General features: G+C 31.9%; 1 protein-coding gene across 1 annotated transcript; it reads right to left on the reverse strand.

The window, feature by feature from the left end:
- Positions 1-288: 288 nt before the first annotated feature.
- LOC142544462 (uncharacterized) lies at positions 289-879 on the reverse strand. The gene has a single exon (XM_075651507.1). It carries the CDS (start codon positions 877-879, stop codon positions 289-291), a length of 591 nt encoding a protein of 196 aa, XP_075507622.1.
- Between the last annotated feature and the right edge of the window lie 16,919 nt (positions 880-17,798).

Here is a 17,798-nt window from a genome sequence, read left to right on the forward strand (position 1 = left end):
ACCTCGGCCTCTTGCTGGGTTGATTATGTCCCTAGACAGAGGGATGGAAATAATCTCTTTTGAGCGTTTTGCAATCCTCCGTGTTGTGATAACACACTTTGTGAAGGATGCAAAACCCCTTCTTCTCAGGCCTGATATACTGTTGAGATGGAGATAAGTCTCTGCTATACTCTTGGACCTCCTGGTCTCAAATAATTTTCAAGAGTACATGATGAGAAAAATGTCATGGGTTACTCCTTCTCGACCCCCTCTCCTCGAGCTTAGATACACGGTCTCCTCTCTCTCTCCTCACCACTCCCTCTTCTGCTTCTGTGTCTCCTCCATATTAATATATTTTTCTGCCCGGGCCAGCAAATCTTCAAAGTTTCCGGGTGTCCTCTTTGTCAGTGACCGGAAAAACTCACCCTCCCTCAACCCTTGGGTGAATGCAGTTGTCTTAGTCTCAGGGGCGCAAGAGGGGACATCCAAAGACACGCTATTAAATCTCCGAATATAAGCCCTCAGACTTTCTTCCGGGCTCTGTTTCACTTCAAAAAAACTAAATTCAGTTTTTTTGTATTTCTTACTGCTACTAAAATGGTGCAAAAACACCTTCTGAAAGTCCTCAAAAGAATGGATGCTCTGAGGGGCCAATCCCCCAAACCACCTCTGTGCCGAGTCAACCAGAGTGGTCAAAAACAATTTGCACTTAATCATGTCAGCATAACAGTGCAGCATAGCCATATTCTCTAACCTGGCCAGATGTTCCTTGGTGTCTGCATTGCCATCATAATCTTTAACTTTGGCAGACTTAAAGTTCCCGGGAAGAGGTTCTCGGACAATAGCTTTAGAAAACGGACATCCCTTAGTGACTACCCGGGAATGACTTCTACCCTTCATCTATCCCTCCGACATCATCATCTTCTGTCTCAACTCTTGCAACTCTTCTACACAGTCGGGGACTTGGACCCAACACTCGATTCTCGCTCTTCCATCCTTGCTTCCTCCTCTCCTGCCTCCTGCTCTCTCTCCTGCTCCCCTCCTGCATTTGTATCTTGATCAGAAGCATCTCTCCGGGCTACAGCTTTTTCCACTGCTTCGGATATAATTCAAGCCAACTCCTCCGAGGATAAAGTGATAACGGGTGGAGGTCCTGTGGATAGAAGATCACCTTGTCCAGAGACAAGCGCATCGTCTCCAGGAGCCCGGGAAGTATCTTGATTTGTTCTTCTAGTAGGAGTCATATCAACGTCTTAGACTCAAAACGTCTTAGACTCAATTTCCACAAACGGCGCCAATGATGTAATCAGGATGAATCGGGTAGATGGAATCGGGGAAATCCACCGGATGGTGATATAAAGTTTAAGGAAAATGAGTAAGGAAATGATATATCTTGTAAGAAAAATATATCTTTGTAACTTTGGGCTTCTACTATAACTTGCAAACAATGAAATGAACTCGTGAATGGGCGTCGGAGGAGTGTCCGGCGTATCCACTCCGATGCTTAAGTGAGTAGGTGAAGAAGAAAGGTGAAATGGCTTGTATATGTGTGAATATACGTGAGTGCTTGAGAATTCAAAGTTCCAGAATCTATAAATGAAATTAATACCGGCTATTTATAGAATAAAATCCCTTGATTACCTTGTTTTCAGTGTCCACCTGATAAGTATGGTAAGGTGGTTGCCCATACCCTACTTCTGATAACCTCTCGGACACGCCAAACTTATGTTGTTCTGACAGATAAGATAACACATACCGATACACTCGAGTGTGGTGCGTTTCTCGAAGCAACCCGGATAGAAAGTTTCCTAGAGTTTGTATGAGAGCCCAGGCTCATGACTGCTAAGTAGAAAATATCCCGGGTGATCCCATGCCCGGCTGATGGAGAAAGTGATCTGCATATTGATTCTAATTTGGGCTATCCATTTAGTTTTTCGGGTAATCCATGACTCGGGCTCTTATGAGGTATCATATATATAATTTATTCTATATTTTTTTCGGGTGAAACTATAATTTTGGTCATGTTTGTTTGCTATTTGTGCATTTTCGTTCTTTTTGTCCTATGTATAGATAGATTTAATTCTTAGTCATATATCTTTCAAATTTTGTTAATTTTAATATTTCTTTTTTTCATTGTACTGATGTGACAATGCGTAGGTCAGAGTCACATCAGCAGTATGACAGCATTGCATCAATGCAACATCAAAAAAAGGAATAACACTGCAAAAAAAAGGGATATGACATTAAAACTAAAATTTGACAAAGTAGACAACCAAAATCGCAAAGAAATAAATATGTAAAACAAAAATTGTTGTTTTCTCTATTTTTTAATAATATAAAATATATCCAAGAGTTAGTTTGAATATAGAAGTTGTAACTTAAAAAAAGTTAAATAAGTTCATCATATAAAAGTGTTTTTATTTAAAAAAAACATTATAAGCGATTCTGACGTTTAGATAAATATTAAAAAATATTTTTTTTTTTTAGAATAAAAATAGAAGCAGAAGCCCAAAATTGAGACATTATGACCGAAAAAATACTTAAATAAGTACTTTCTTAAAATACTAAACAATATACTTTTTAAATAAAAACACTTTTTTTTAAAAAAAAATAGCATTTAATCCGTTAGCTTCTCCAGCCAAACACCCCCTAGTAGATGAAATCGAAGGTTTTGAACAACTGCGTTGGATTTAATTGTTTTCTTTATTAAGAAAAAGGGGTATTTGAAGTTTATGGTGCATGATTTTTTTTTAAATATAAATAAAATTACAAAAATTTTAAGTTCTTGTAGTATAGCGATCGAAGTATGACGTTTATGTTTTCTATGGTTAAAATATTTAACTTATATTATTATAAATCACTATATATTTTGATAAAATGATAAGCATTCGAGTATATTTTCTATCAAGTTGTGAAATCAAGAAATGAATAAACCTACCAAACATCCTTTAAAATTTAGCATATTTCATTAGGAAGTTGTGAAAAGTAACTTGGTCTACGTTTTGCTAACGGATTTTGTGCAACTCGTTAAATATCTTCACGAAATTGTTCGACTAAGGTTAATACTAAAAGAATATTCGAGTTGATGGAGTAAGTGAATTTTTGTTAAATATTCAGGAGCTCGATTCCCTCTACAACGGTTTGTGGACGAGTTTGTCACATATGGTTTTCTCAATGTGGTTTATCTAGTCAACGTAGTTTGCAGACTATTGCGCTAATTCGAAAATTTACCTAATATATAGTGAAAAATAATGATTATAGGTTCTACGTCAGTAAAAAAAATTAAGTGCAAGCCTTATGATCAATTATTGGGAGTTCGATTCTCCATACCAACATTTTTATGAGTGAGCTTGTCACACAGAGCTTTCTTAAAGTTGTTTATCTGGCTAACGTGATTTGAAGACTATTGCGTTAGTCCGAGGTTTTAATCAGTGCTTACAAAAGAATAGTTGTTGTGAGTTTCTATATCATAAAAAAGATTCTTATCTTCCTTTAAGCTCATCATGAAATAGCTCCTACCCGAATGCTCATGTCTTCGCAACTTCTAGGGAAAAATTGCAATTCTAGTCTCAAAAGTTGATCTATTTTGAATATTAATAGCGTAACTTAGTAATATTTGTTTTTTCATATAGTAACTTGAACTTTTTTATTGGTCTTTTAATTTTTTCGCCATAAGCCAAAAAATCATCAAGTGTACTTTATTTGACATTGATTATCTCTGAACTAATTTATGTAGCAAAAAAAAAAATCTATGTTACATACATTAAAATAAATCTAAAAAAAGGAAAAATAAATAAAAATGACTCTCAATATTTTAAAATGAGAGGAAAAAACTTGTTTCTCGTTACTTTTTCTTATATAGATTTTAATGTGTATAATATATTTTTATTTTCGTCATATAAAAGATCATCAGTATCAAATAAATAATATTTGATAGATTTAATAGTTTCGGCAAAAAAATATCAAAACTAACAAAATATAAATTATTGAATAAAATCAAACATTGACAATTTACATTATTAAAGTTCAAAATATATCAACTTATATGACTAAAATTATCATTTCAAGTAAGGCTCGAAAAAATATCACTTGAACTCAAGTTTTACTTGAGTAATTCTCAAGTTACTCGAGCTCGAGTATGAATTTTATTTGCAAAATCAAGCCCTTCAAATTATTAATCTTAAATGGTTAAGTATCTAATTTATGATAAATCCAAAAGTAAATAGTACATTAAATACTTATTTTAAAAATCTTTAAAAAATTATCTATTTCTTAAACTCGAATACCTTTTTTAAAAAAGTACTTATTTCTGAAAGAGTATATAAAGTAGAGCAGATGATTTTATTCTTATATTTATTCACATCATATATTTATATGCAATACTCTCATTTTTTACTTTATTTTTTCAGAATATTATATTTTGTACATAAATGTGGAAAATAATTGCATCACTTTATGTTGCTTTATACAAGTAACTGTCAATTATAGCAAGATTATTTTATTTGATTAATCTTATCCAAAGATTCTCAGCAAAAAATTTAATTTAAAAAATAAAATAATTTATAACTAATAAATAATTAATCACATGTGATTTGTCATATCAGAATGACAAGAACTTTCATTTGTGCATTAATATAAGAGAAATGGACCCAACCAGTTGCGGCTGACTGGCTGCATCTCCCAATAACGATTCCTTACTTTTTCATGAGCGGATAATATAATTTTTTAAAATATGTACAAATAATTCATAATAATTGATTTTATAATCTATAAAAATATATTGGGTTTACTAAATTATTAACACAAAACGCTATCCACAATATCGAGAATCTAAAATATTTTACACCTATATATTTCTCTTACGATAAAATATTTTCGAAACTGAAAAACTAATGATAATGGATGAGTATGTGTTTTATGAGATAGTATCACATATTTATATTTGTGAGGCGTGATTTATCTGATCCATATTTGCAATAAAAAGTAATAATATGACATAAAATTAATTTTTTCATAAGTTGGGTTGGGTTGGATTGGAGATCCGTCTCATATATGAGTTTGTATCTTGTAAGACGGTTTCACGAATTTTTATATGTGAGATGAGTCAACCCTACCGATATTCACAATAAAAAGTAATACTCTTATCATAGAAAATAATATTTTTTAATAAAAGACCCAAATAAGAGATTCGTGTAACAACATACGATCCGTGAGACTGTCTCACACAATTTTTTGCACCCGTATAATTGACATATAAAACTGTCTCCTAGTGGTTTTGTGGTTATTTTAAATTTATATTTTCAAGAAGTAAATAGTGTTAAACTGAAATATCAATTATTTATTGTTTAGGGTATCATATATTATTACTATATTAAATGTCTACCTTAAATTTTGCTATTTAGGTTTGAATAAGTTTCACATGTTGATGATTAGTGTTATGCTTAGTTTGGGACTCCTTAAAATTGCTTAGAAAGAACTCGAATTGATGTTGTGAATATTTTGGACAAATTGATACCAAAGGATGTAAAGTGATAAAAGGCGTGTGTTTAATGATTGATTTTGTAAAAGCAGATAAATGAATACACAAATTTGTTTCTGGAAATTTGATAAACAAATTCTTATACGTCTTTTATTATTCGAAAGTTTTTTTTACTAGAGATTTAATTTGATTTATATAATCTTGTCATACAAATTCATCTTAGTCGATAGCATATTCTCAGCTGAGACTCCTAACATATTCAGTCAATCAATATGAAAAGTGCTAACTGACTGACAACCGATCAACCAGACGACAATCATAAAAATCAACTATTATTCAAGCTCGTAGAAGCACCATAGCATCAGTATATTCCAATTTTCTAGCATGATTATTTAAATATTTCTATAATATATTGAATTCTATTGTTTTGGTAAGGATAAAAATATTGTGCTATTTTCTATTTTTATGTTGAATTAAATTAATTTATCAAAAAATTGGTATTTTATAATTCTGAGATGATTATTAGTTTTCCAGATGTTTTAATCGAAAATAAGTTTTTTTTTTTTCAACTAACTTGTTTAATTTTTAATTTTAGTCCATTAAAATTTTAAAGTCTGATTTTTTGTATATTAACTTTTAATTTTCGGCTATTTCAGTCAAATCGCTGATGTGCAGTCAGGAAATGGTAATGTGGTACTAGAAAATGCTGATATAACACCAAAAAACATTACGTCGCATTGAAAATTGCTGATGTAATTGCCGACTTCTCAGATGTTACGTCAACAATTAGACCAAAATAATCGAAAATTAAAAGTTAATGTACTAATATAAAATTTTGAAAACTTAATGGACTAAAACTTAAAATTAGACAAATTAGTTTACAAAAATAATCATTTTCTTATTTTATTTTATTTCAATATTTTTCGGTCAAAAATTATTTTTCATTAATTATTTCTTTTTATATCATTATTTTTTCAAGAATTTTCAACTGATATAGAGTTCATATTTAACAAATTGTTATTTTGAACAATCGTCTGCTGCCACTAAAGTAGAACTTAATATATTTCATTGTATCTTTCATTATTTCTTTTCTTCTTCCCGTGCGTTAATGTAATGTTCTACATATTATTATTCTTTAAAAATATATATATAATTTTACCCACTAGATTTTAAATTCTTTGTTACATAAGTATTCTCATCCCGGTATTCAAATTTAGAGATTTTTCCCCTTGTTTTATTGTTACATGAGTATGGATTATTCTTTACTTTTTAGGACAAAACCAAGATAAAATTTTTTGCATCTTAAATTTTTTTTTATATTAACCAACAATATTTCCTTTCACTTGTCATACTAACATAAAAAACATTAAAATATCAGGCAAATTTTACATAATAGGAGCTGAGCAAATTCAAAGAAAGTTCCAGTTCGGGGTATCGGTTGACTTTGAAGTGAAAAAGTGGATTTCGACTCGGTTCGCTTTGGCTCCTAATCTTGAGCTCGCTTTTCTTGGCCTCAGGCCTCAGGCTTGGCCTCGAAATAGTAAGAAAAGAGTTAGTTGAATAGTAAATCAGATTGAGTAATTCATAGAAAGAGAGAATATTGTACCTTGTTTTATAACATCTCTCTAAATGAATTCAAACATGTGTACACATATAAAATTCCTACGAATAAGGGTTTAGCCTGAAAGATAGAGATAGAATCGAGTGAGGCTTTTCTTAATGAAAATAGTGTAGAAACTACCAAAAAGTATAATTTATGATAATCATGTAGTTAATTTTTAAAACATGGTAGGAGAAATTATTACATCTCAATAATCCCATCCATAGAAATAATAAGTGAAAGAAACATGTTTAATTTGGATTATTCAAATCTACTCAAAAAATATAATTGGGATAAATTGACCTTACATGTTAGGTTGGAAGAGTAGGTCTCTTGTGAGACGATCTCACGAATCTTTATCTATGAGACGGGTCAACCCTGCCGATATTCAAAATAAAAAGTAATACTATTAGCATGAAAAGTAATACTTTTTTCATGCATGGATGACCCAAATAAGAGATCCGTCTCACAAAATACGACCCGTGAGACCATCTCCACAAGTTTTTGTCAGATTTGGAAATAAAATAGAAAGTCGCAAAAATAATAATACTCAAAACTTGAAAATTTGCGTTGCCAGTGAAGCAATATATATGTCAAACCTGCAAAAAGTTGACCCTTTTAGTCAAAACAAGTAGATCTAATACGCGCATATAACTATTTATTTATTCTTCATTTGTCATGTTAATACAGGCAATGTTAGAATTTTGATCAATATTATATGACATGGTCGTAGTTTTGTTCTTTAATTAATCATTTGCTTGAAATCTTCTTTATTTTCATAATAAATTTTATCCACGGTCTTCGTACGTGAGTTAGGTTAAACATTGAATTACATTAATTACTTGTTTATTTTCTTCGAGCCTTAAATCTATTTAATGTGGTATTTGGAACAATAAATTATATATATCACAGTCAAATTTATTTGTCAAAAATATTTGCATGGCTTTATCAAGGATTGATTTTTTTCTATAGTTGGTGTTCTTACTTCTTCGTTAAAATTTTTAGGTATATTTCAAATTTGAGGCTATTGGAGGACGATAATTGCCTATGTTTATATTATGATAGCAATCAAAATGTAATGTTCGGGTTTTAAGCTTTAAAAAATTAAATTGCACTGTTACTAACAGCTATAATTTTTACTAAATCGACAAACATCTTATCCAGACAATTAACTATATATTCATCTTTTATCATAGTGAAATTTTTCACCTACTTTCATTTGTTATCAACGGCCATTCAATATATATATATATATATATATATATATATATATATACACGAATTTGTTACCCTGCACACCTGGTGTGCATGGTATTATGAGCACTGCCTACGTGGCGGTGCATGATTGGTCAGCCTTTTTTTAAAAAAACAAAACAAAAAATTTTGTGTGGTTGTGGGCGTGCCACGTAGGCAGGCGCCCGCAGGTGTGCAGGAAAAGAGTGTGCAGGGTATCATTTGTTCATATATATATATATATATATATATAAAGTTCACAATTTTTTAAATAAGTTTACTTCCTAAAATATATATATATATATATATATATATATATATATTTTGGAGGAAAGTTAAATAAATGGGTAGTTAAAAGATAACGTTTTGCATTTAAAGAAAAAAATTTATGTTTGCTTGCAAAAGAAAAAGTTGGTTCAAAAGTTCAATAAAGAGTCACATGCATCAAATTTGTATGTCTTCTAACTTTTTTTTTTTGTTTTTTTTTTTTTTAAATCATTATAAGTTTTCTAATCATTTACTTCATGTATGTCAGCTTTGTCAAAATACCATCATTTTTTTTATTTTTTATTTTTTATTTTTACTGAGGAGGGTTTTATTTTACAATTGATTTATAAAACTTCCTCGCGTAAATTTAGAATCTTGATGTTAAATATATATAAATATTGGTGAAATAATCATCATTTGTGTTACTTATTTTGTCACATTTGCTAGCTCTGAGTTATAAGAATCAAGACCAGGCACTCGATCTTATAAAAAAAATATATGGATAGATCGATTGATAGATGAATTTTTCGTAGAAAATCTGAAAACTTATTCCAGATTAATCTTATTATTATTGTTATTTATGATATGAGAACTCGCAGCCACTATCTTTCAGTGCACATGAATCGAGTAAATTCTCGGACTAACGTAATAGCTTGCAAATCACATTAGTCAGGTAAACTATATTGGGCAAGCATTGTATGACAAATTTGTACGAGAAAATGAGCAGGAGGAATCGAACTTCTTAAAATCGGTTCAATATTATTTACCTCATAAGTTGTTTCGAAAAAAAAAAGTTCAAAAGGAAATTTTAATTTAACGTTTTGTCGCATATATTTATAATTTTTTTATTGAATAGTAAATATTTATGTAAAATACATATTTTATTTAAATATTTTTTTGTTTTCATTAAAAATATAATTATTTCTTGTCTTTGAGATTTCTTAATAAATTCTATTTCGTTGTTTTGTTTTAGATTTGGTTTCTGGTTTTTTAGGTACCGTGAATTTATTTTTTTGGGATATTTTATTAGGCTTATTTTTTTTCAAAAAATACAAAAACTTGTATGAAACGGTCTCACGAGTCATATTTTGTGAGACAGATCTTTTATTTGGGTCATCCATGAAAAAGTATTACTTTTTATGCTAAGATTATTATTTTTTATTGTGAATATCGATAGGGTTGACCCGTCTCACAGATAAAGATTCGTGAGACCGTCTCACAAGAGACCTACCCAAAAAATAATTGATGAAACCAGCTTGACGATCAAAACTTATATATCAAGTCCTCAAGTTTAAAAAGTAGTATAACTAGATAAAGCAATAATTTATTTTGTTTAATTAAAATATAGTATACACCGAAAACATTTTCTTTTACAGAAAAAAAAACTTGAGCTCACTCCTTTAATTTCTTTAACAAAAAAATTGACCAATTGATTTATGTGATTGAAAATAACTCGAAGAAGAACCACAGAACCAAAGCTAAAAAAATCCCATTGACCCATTCCTTCATATAATTCCAAGAAGACCTTGACTGGTAGAAGATATATTCAGACCATGTAATATACATGAATTATCCACTAAATGGTGCTTTTCTTGATTTGAGATTCTTATCTATGCATGTTGCTCAAATTAAACAAGAGCCACGAGACGATAAAAGCCAAGACAACAAGTTGTGTAGTTTCCCTTTCCCTGATAAAATTATGAATTTTTGTATTCATTTTAGTTGGGTCAAGACGCGTGACGTCTCGTTCGATGAGTACCGCGGTATCCTTTGTCCCAAATGAGTTAGAAAATAAACTTTAAATTGGTTTATAAATGATCGAGAACTCTTTAGCAATTTGGAATAACCATTTTTATACGGTGATAACATATACAAAGTAGTTGCTGCATGAGTCTATTACGCATTTGTTTGTATGATACGTCCCGTGTCGCATGAATTAGATAAAGATGTTTAAAAGAGTTTATGATGATTTACGATAGATTCTCGTAACAATTTGAGTTAACCATTTTCGTAGAGTGGAGACAAATACAAAATAGTTGTTGTCGAGACACATTGTGTACACTCGGATTTGTGAGGGCTTGGGCCCGAGACGTAACAGTTCCTAGTTCCTACATCAAATACCATGTAATATCATCCTCTCTACCTACTCTTGAATGATCATTTGCCTTGATAATTACAAAATTAAGATTTTACTTCAAAAAAATGGTTGTATTTTTATAATCAGATTAGTGAATTTTGGGCATTTTCTTACAAATAATGGACATTATCATCACGAAATATCTATACTATATTAAAATTGAGACATCTATTGGAACTGCCATATGACCTCCTCATATCACCCCTGGCAATTTTTATAACTACCACATTATCTCTATTTTTATTTAAACTACAACCTTAATTGATGAAACAGAAACAAAAACAAAAACAAAATATAAATAAAATCAAGATTGAACTCCTAAGATATGATCCTGAGTAGGTCTCTTGTGAGACGATCTCACGAATCATTATTTGTGAGACGGGTCAATCCTACCGATATTCACAATAAAAGTAATACTCTTAGCATAAAAAGTATTATTTTTTCATGGATGACCAAAATAAGAGACCCGTCTCACAAAATACGAACCGTGAGACCGTTTCACATAAGTTTTTGCCATGATTTCTAGGTTGGGAAAGAACTAAGATATCGTTTCTAGATCCAACGGTTCCGAACCGATGAGAGGTGGAATCGGAATTGGAATGGGAATCGGAATAATAAGATATGATTTCTAGGGTTTAAATCTCGATTTAGTTGGGATTTCAAGAAAAAATTAATAACACAATTCTTGAGATGATCGAAATAATTAAAGCTAATTATCCAATATTTATATTACAAAATATTGTGAATAAATGAATATTATTAAACATGAGCCCGTTATACTATTAACTCTTTCTGTCATGACACAAATTTTATTGAATACAAATAATACCCTTATTTTTTAATAATAATTTTTCTCAAAAAATAAATTATTGTAAATTTTATTAGCTGCAAAATTGAGTCAAACATTATCCAAGCTTAGAGATATCAACGAGGTGGGTATGTGGCGAATATGGTTAGATCCAAGATCTGTCCATAAAGAAAACTTTGACTCATTACCCGTCACACTTCAGATAAATATTTTCCGGACCCGCTCCACCCCGAAATACAAAACGGGACCAGTTAGACCCGTGAGACCCTATTTTTTTAAAAAGAAAAACATTAATTTTCTTCTCACATGACTGAATTATAAAACAAACAAGCCTCTAAATACAACATAATAGAAAACTAATTTATTTCTTCGATCACACTTAATAATGACAAACAAAGTATCTTCACGACATAATGAATTACATAAAAAAGAGTGTTAGGATTATTTTGTCCGACAGATATAACAAATAATAAGAATCTCATAATATAATTTAAAATAGTAAATTCGTGTTTTATCAGAATTAAATGTTGTGTCAGATGTTACAACGTCTCGGACAACATGCAGCGGAATATTATATTTTGTAACACAAATTCACTTTAAATAAACAGATGGACGAGATTAAATATGCACAAGTATAAATACTTGTGCGGTGCCTTATGGCAAAAATTAATCACTAGAAAACTCAATCGTTTACAAAAACCTAACACTAGTGATTATGACAAAAATCAATTTCCTCAACAAGTTGAGAAAACAAATGTTTCTAAAACAAATAACCAGAATAAAACTATAACAAGAAAGCAAAACGTGAGCCAAAAAGGTAGATCCACGAGAAGCAATCTTCGGCCAACTTCTTCCCAGATGTTGTCCGCAGATGTTCTCAACATTCAGAGCAACACTCTATCACGCTCTTCACAGCACGTCTCTTGAATAGGTTTTCTCTGAATTCCTGAACGTGTACACGTGTGTGAATATTAACCGAGAGAGGAAGAAGCCGCAAGAAAAACTCTCACTAAAAACTCCAAGAAAATCTTCTCACGTGAAAACTCTTCACGAAAACTTCCCACGAAAAACACTCTCACGAAAACTCACACAAAAAATCTCCACGAAAAATTCCTCCAAGTAAACTCTTCTCGCCCCTTTTTATTAAATATTCGTCGCCACTCAGCACATGTTGATCACCTCTTATTTATAACCTTCATCTCTCCTATAGTTTATCTTCCATAAGGAAACCTATAAGATATGGTAAACAAGAATTATATTAGAAACAAAATAAACAATACCATATCATGTAAATCATTATCATAAATATTATATCTATAAAATGCAAACCCAATATTCCACATAATCTTATCAATAGGAAATTAAATTAAAGGAATATATTATATCACAATTAAATCTTAACATAATTATCTAGAAAAGCAAAACCATAATTAAATATTATACTCAATTAAATCAACAAGGAATAGATAATATTAGGGAATAAATCAATAAGATATATCAATTAAAATTAGGAATAAATATTTCCCTTCAATCTCCACCTTTTTGACTTTTTGGACAAAATCAAATCAAACTCAAATATCACAATTGAACTCCAGTTAACTCCCCTTAATATGAGAATTTTTCTCCCCTTAATAAAATCAAGTTAGTACGGGTGTTGGTCGTTGTGTTGGCAACACCTGAGACAACACCTGCAAAAAAAAAAATCATTAGCAGTTCATTAATACAGAAACACATCAGGGAAGCAGAACCTTAACAAAGTAGAACATTAAAAATGAAATCAAGCAAAGGTATCAGATAGATGGTATCATTTGATCCTTTCAATTCACACTCCCTTGAGTTTGAGTCACGTCTTCTCCCCCTTTTTGTCCAGAATGGACATCTACCTCCATAGCCAGACGATAGTCAGAAACTAAGTTCTCATAGGAGACCAGATCAGCTTTGGCCCGTACTTACTTACCAAAATTACTGAGATAATTGCATCCAAAATCATTTCAAAATAATTTCCAGAATTGAAACCCACATCGAATTAACACCACTAAAACATCAAAAATAACAAATATTGGATTTCTAGCAAAATCTGGATTTTCATCGAATTTTCTCTGTTGAAATACGCATACCCTCTTGACCAACAATATTCACAATGTTATGTTTATGCATGATCTATTTATGCCTAATAACAGAATGTAACAAAAATAGAAACATGAAAACAAATATGATATATGTTCACAAATGAAATGTTGTCACAAATGTTGGCAACATCTTCTGACAACACGTCCAATTTCAAAATATATTTCGATTGTTTTGCACACTTAGAGACTTATCAACTTTCTTATCATAGAAGTGGTAGCTTCCACACTAGAAGAACGGTCTTCTTTAGGACTCCTCTAGGTAGCTTTTTTCATTTTCTTCTATTTTTGCCTTCTGTATTAAATTCAGAAGAGGTAGCTCCCACACTAAAAGCACAGTCTTCATTGGACTCTTTTAGGTAGCTTTTTCCCATCTTGTCTTCTGATACAGAGATTTTTTTTTTAATCTTTTCAAGTCACTTTTCGTATGAGACAATGTCATGGAGTACATGATCATCCTTCAACTACTTTGTGATTTAATCAGATTGTTAAGCATATCCAAGTGTGTTAAGTTTAGATAGAACAAGAAATTGTAAGTGCACCAGAAGATTATGCAACATTGTGATAGCACATCATATAACAGTATGCATGCAGATGCAGTATGTCTAAGTCCTATAAATGCACATGCAAGTTGTGTGTTGTCCGAGATGTTACAACATCTGAGACAACATCTATGAATGATTAGGCAGAACACATGCTGAGAGATTTCCTAAGGTTGAAGAATCTCTCAAAATCTAATGCTTTGTGAATATGTCAGCCAGTTGGTTATTTGTACCAACAAATTCAATTCGAATCAATCTTTTTTCTACTAAATCTCGAATAAAGTGATGTCTAATGTCAATGTGTTTTGTTCGAGAGTGTTTTACTGGATTTTTTTGAAATATCAATTGTACTAGAATTATCACAGTATATGATTTCTCCCTAATGAAATTAACCCATGAAAATTTTGAGAAATCATAAACATAAACTTGACAAATAAGACTCTCACCTTTATATTTCTTAATAAAAAGAGTTTTGTCTACCTCACCTCGTTTGAAGCCAATTTCCAGTAGATATTCACTTAATCTGTGAGTATAAGGAGCTCATGCAAATAATTCCAGCCATCTTTCGGTAATCCACTTTTTCTTTCTTTCGAGTTTGGACACCTTCATGCATACTTCCAATTATTTGAGATGATGGATGGTTTTTCTGAATTTTACTTGGAATATTCTGTCCATCATCTACTGCGTCATCATCGTTATTCGTTTTGTCCGCATATTCAGTGACTTCAGTGTCAGGTGTTGTGTCAGATGTTGCAACATCTGAGGTAACATCTGCATTTTCCAGTGATATTGGAATTTCCAGAAACTCATCCACATCATCTTCAGCTGTTTTCTTTTTGAGATCTGCAAGGTCATCAAAAACAACATTAATGGATTCCATAATAGTCATAGTTCTTAAATTAAATATGCGATAGGCTCGACTATTAGTTGCATATCCCAAAAACAAACACTTATCACTCTTTGAATCAAATTTTGCAAGTTGATCCTTGTCATTCAAAACATAGCACACACAACCAAAAACATGTAAATATTTAAGGTTAGGCTTCTTTCCCATAATTATCTCATACGATGTCATAGTCGAACCACTTCTCAAATACACCCTATTTGAAATATGACATGCGGTGTTAAGGACTTCTGCCCAAAAATGCTTTGAAATGCACTTTGAAGTCACATCACCCTTGTCATTTCTTGAAGTGTTCTATTCTTACGTTCAGCTATCCCATTTTGTTGTGGTTTCTTTGGAGCAGAAAATTCATGTGAAATACCTTTCTTGTCACAAAAAGATAAGAATGAGGAATTTTCAAATTTCTTACCATGGTCAGTCCTTATCCTTGTCACCTTCAAATTATGAAAGTTTGTAATCCTTGTGACCAATTTTTTAAACACATTGAAAGTGTCTGATCTCTCCCTAATGAAACTTATCCATGAAAACTGTGAGAAATCATCAACACAAACAAATGAATACTTCTTACCTCCAAAACTTTCCACTTCCACAGGACCCATAAGATCCATGTGTACCAATTCGAGGCAACGTGTTGTCCCAAAGTGGGGCAACATATGATGTGACACACGAGTTTGCTTACCCTTTTGACAGTCTCCACAAACATATGGTGTACTAGATGATAGGTTAGGCATACCTCGTACAGCATCGTACTTACTCAAATTCTTCAAGGTTTTGAAATTTACATGACCGAGTTTTTGATGCCAAATGTTGAGTTCACTGATTTGTGCATGTTTGCATGAAAGTTCCTCACCTATTTGGTAGTAGTTATCCGAAAACCTTGTACCTGTCATAATACACATGTTAGTTTCATCAAAAACTTCACAAGTATGTTTATCAAACTTGACAAGCAAATTATCATCACACAATTGGCTTATGCTTATCAAATTTGAATTTAATCCTTCAACATGAAGCACATTGTGGAGCTTTGGCAATCCTTCAACACTCAAAGTACCATTTCCAACAATTTTTCCTTTAGCTCCCCCTCCATATGTCACTCTACCACATTTTTGCTCAACATAATCGGTGAGATATTCTCGTGATCCCGTCATGTGGCGTGAGCTTCCACTATCAAAGTACCAATGACCTGCAGTATTAGTTTTCAACGAAGTATAGACAACTTTACAGTGAGTTTTTACCTTTGGGACCCAAATTTGTCTTACTGTAGGTCGATGGTGGGAGGTGTTGCGGAAAGTGTTGGACAACATTCGGGGCAACATCTTGCTCGACTTTCGATTCATGCAGTCATCCCTGAGTTTAAAACAGTATGGCCTGATATGTCCAGGCTTAAAACAGTAATGACATACATACCTGCGTTTTCTTTTCCTAGGAACGAGTGTAGCATGTTGTTTTCTTGGTGGAGAACTTTTGATTGATGGCTCGGGTTGTGAATGTGTAGATATATTAGTTTTTCCTTTCACAAAGACTGTTGATTTGGAACATTCACCAATTTCAAACACACCGTCTTTGAAATCTAAGCCCTTCTTGTCATCTCTTCCCATCGAGAGTATGGATTCAAGCTTTGATGTGCTAGAATTAAACTTGGACAATGTTTCAGTTGCCTTTTGAAGTTCTTCTTTGGTCTTTCCCAGTTCCAAGTCTTTTTTGCACAGAATTACTTCAAGTTTGGCAACCACGGCTCTTAGATCAGTGTTTTCCTTTACAAGAGTAGAGTTGAGCTTGTTTCTTTTGGTCCAATCCTCAAACAATTCTTCATAAAGCTTTTGAACACTCTCAAGAGTCATCTCTTCATCATCAGCTTCTGATTCATCATCTCCACTCGAATTTCCAGAAGTTGTGGATTTCAAACACACTGAATTTTTGCAGATAGGGCAACACCTAAAGGATTTACTTGCAACCAACGTTTTTCTTCATTCCTTGGTCGAAACTGTTGTTGGAAATGAGGTTTAAGAGCTGGTGGTCGAAGTGCTCCGTTTGCAAGTGATGTGTCCATTAAATATTTCTGTCAAAACAAAATAAAAACCAGAATCAGCACTTAGTATATCAAGAATAGGCTCTGATACCACTTGTTAGGATTATTTTGTCCGACAGATATAACAAATAATAAGAATATCAGAATATGATTTAAAATAGTAAATTCGTGTTTTATCAGAATTAAATGTTGTGCCAGATGTTACAACATCTCGGACAACATGCAGCGGAATATTATATTTTGTAACACAAATTCACTTTAAATAAACAGATGGACGAGATTAAATATGCACAAGTATAAATACTTGTGCGGTGCCTTATGGCAAAAATTAATCACTAGAAAACTCAATCGTTTACAAAAACCTAACACTAGTGATTATGACAAAAATCAATTTCCTCAACAAGTTGAGAAAACAAATGTTTCTAAAACAAATAACCAGAATAAAACTATAACAAGAAAGCAAAACGTGAGCCAAAAAGGTAGATCCACGAGAAGCAATCTTCGGCCAACTTCTTCCCAGATGTTGTCCGCAGATGTTCTCAACATTCATAGCAACACTCTATCACGCTCTTCACAGCACGTCTCTTGAATAAGTTTTCTCTGAATTCCTGAACGTGCATACGTGAGTGAATATTAACCGAGAGAGGAAGAAGCCGCAAGAAAAACTCTCACTAAAAACTCCAAGAAAATCTTC

Source organism: Primulina tabacum, chromosome 5, assembly GCF_025594145.1.
Source record: "Primulina tabacum isolate GXHZ01 chromosome 5, ASM2559414v2, whole genome shotgun sequence".
NCBI classification, from domain to species: Eukaryota; Viridiplantae; Streptophyta; class Magnoliopsida; order Lamiales; family Gesneriaceae; genus Primulina; species Primulina tabacum.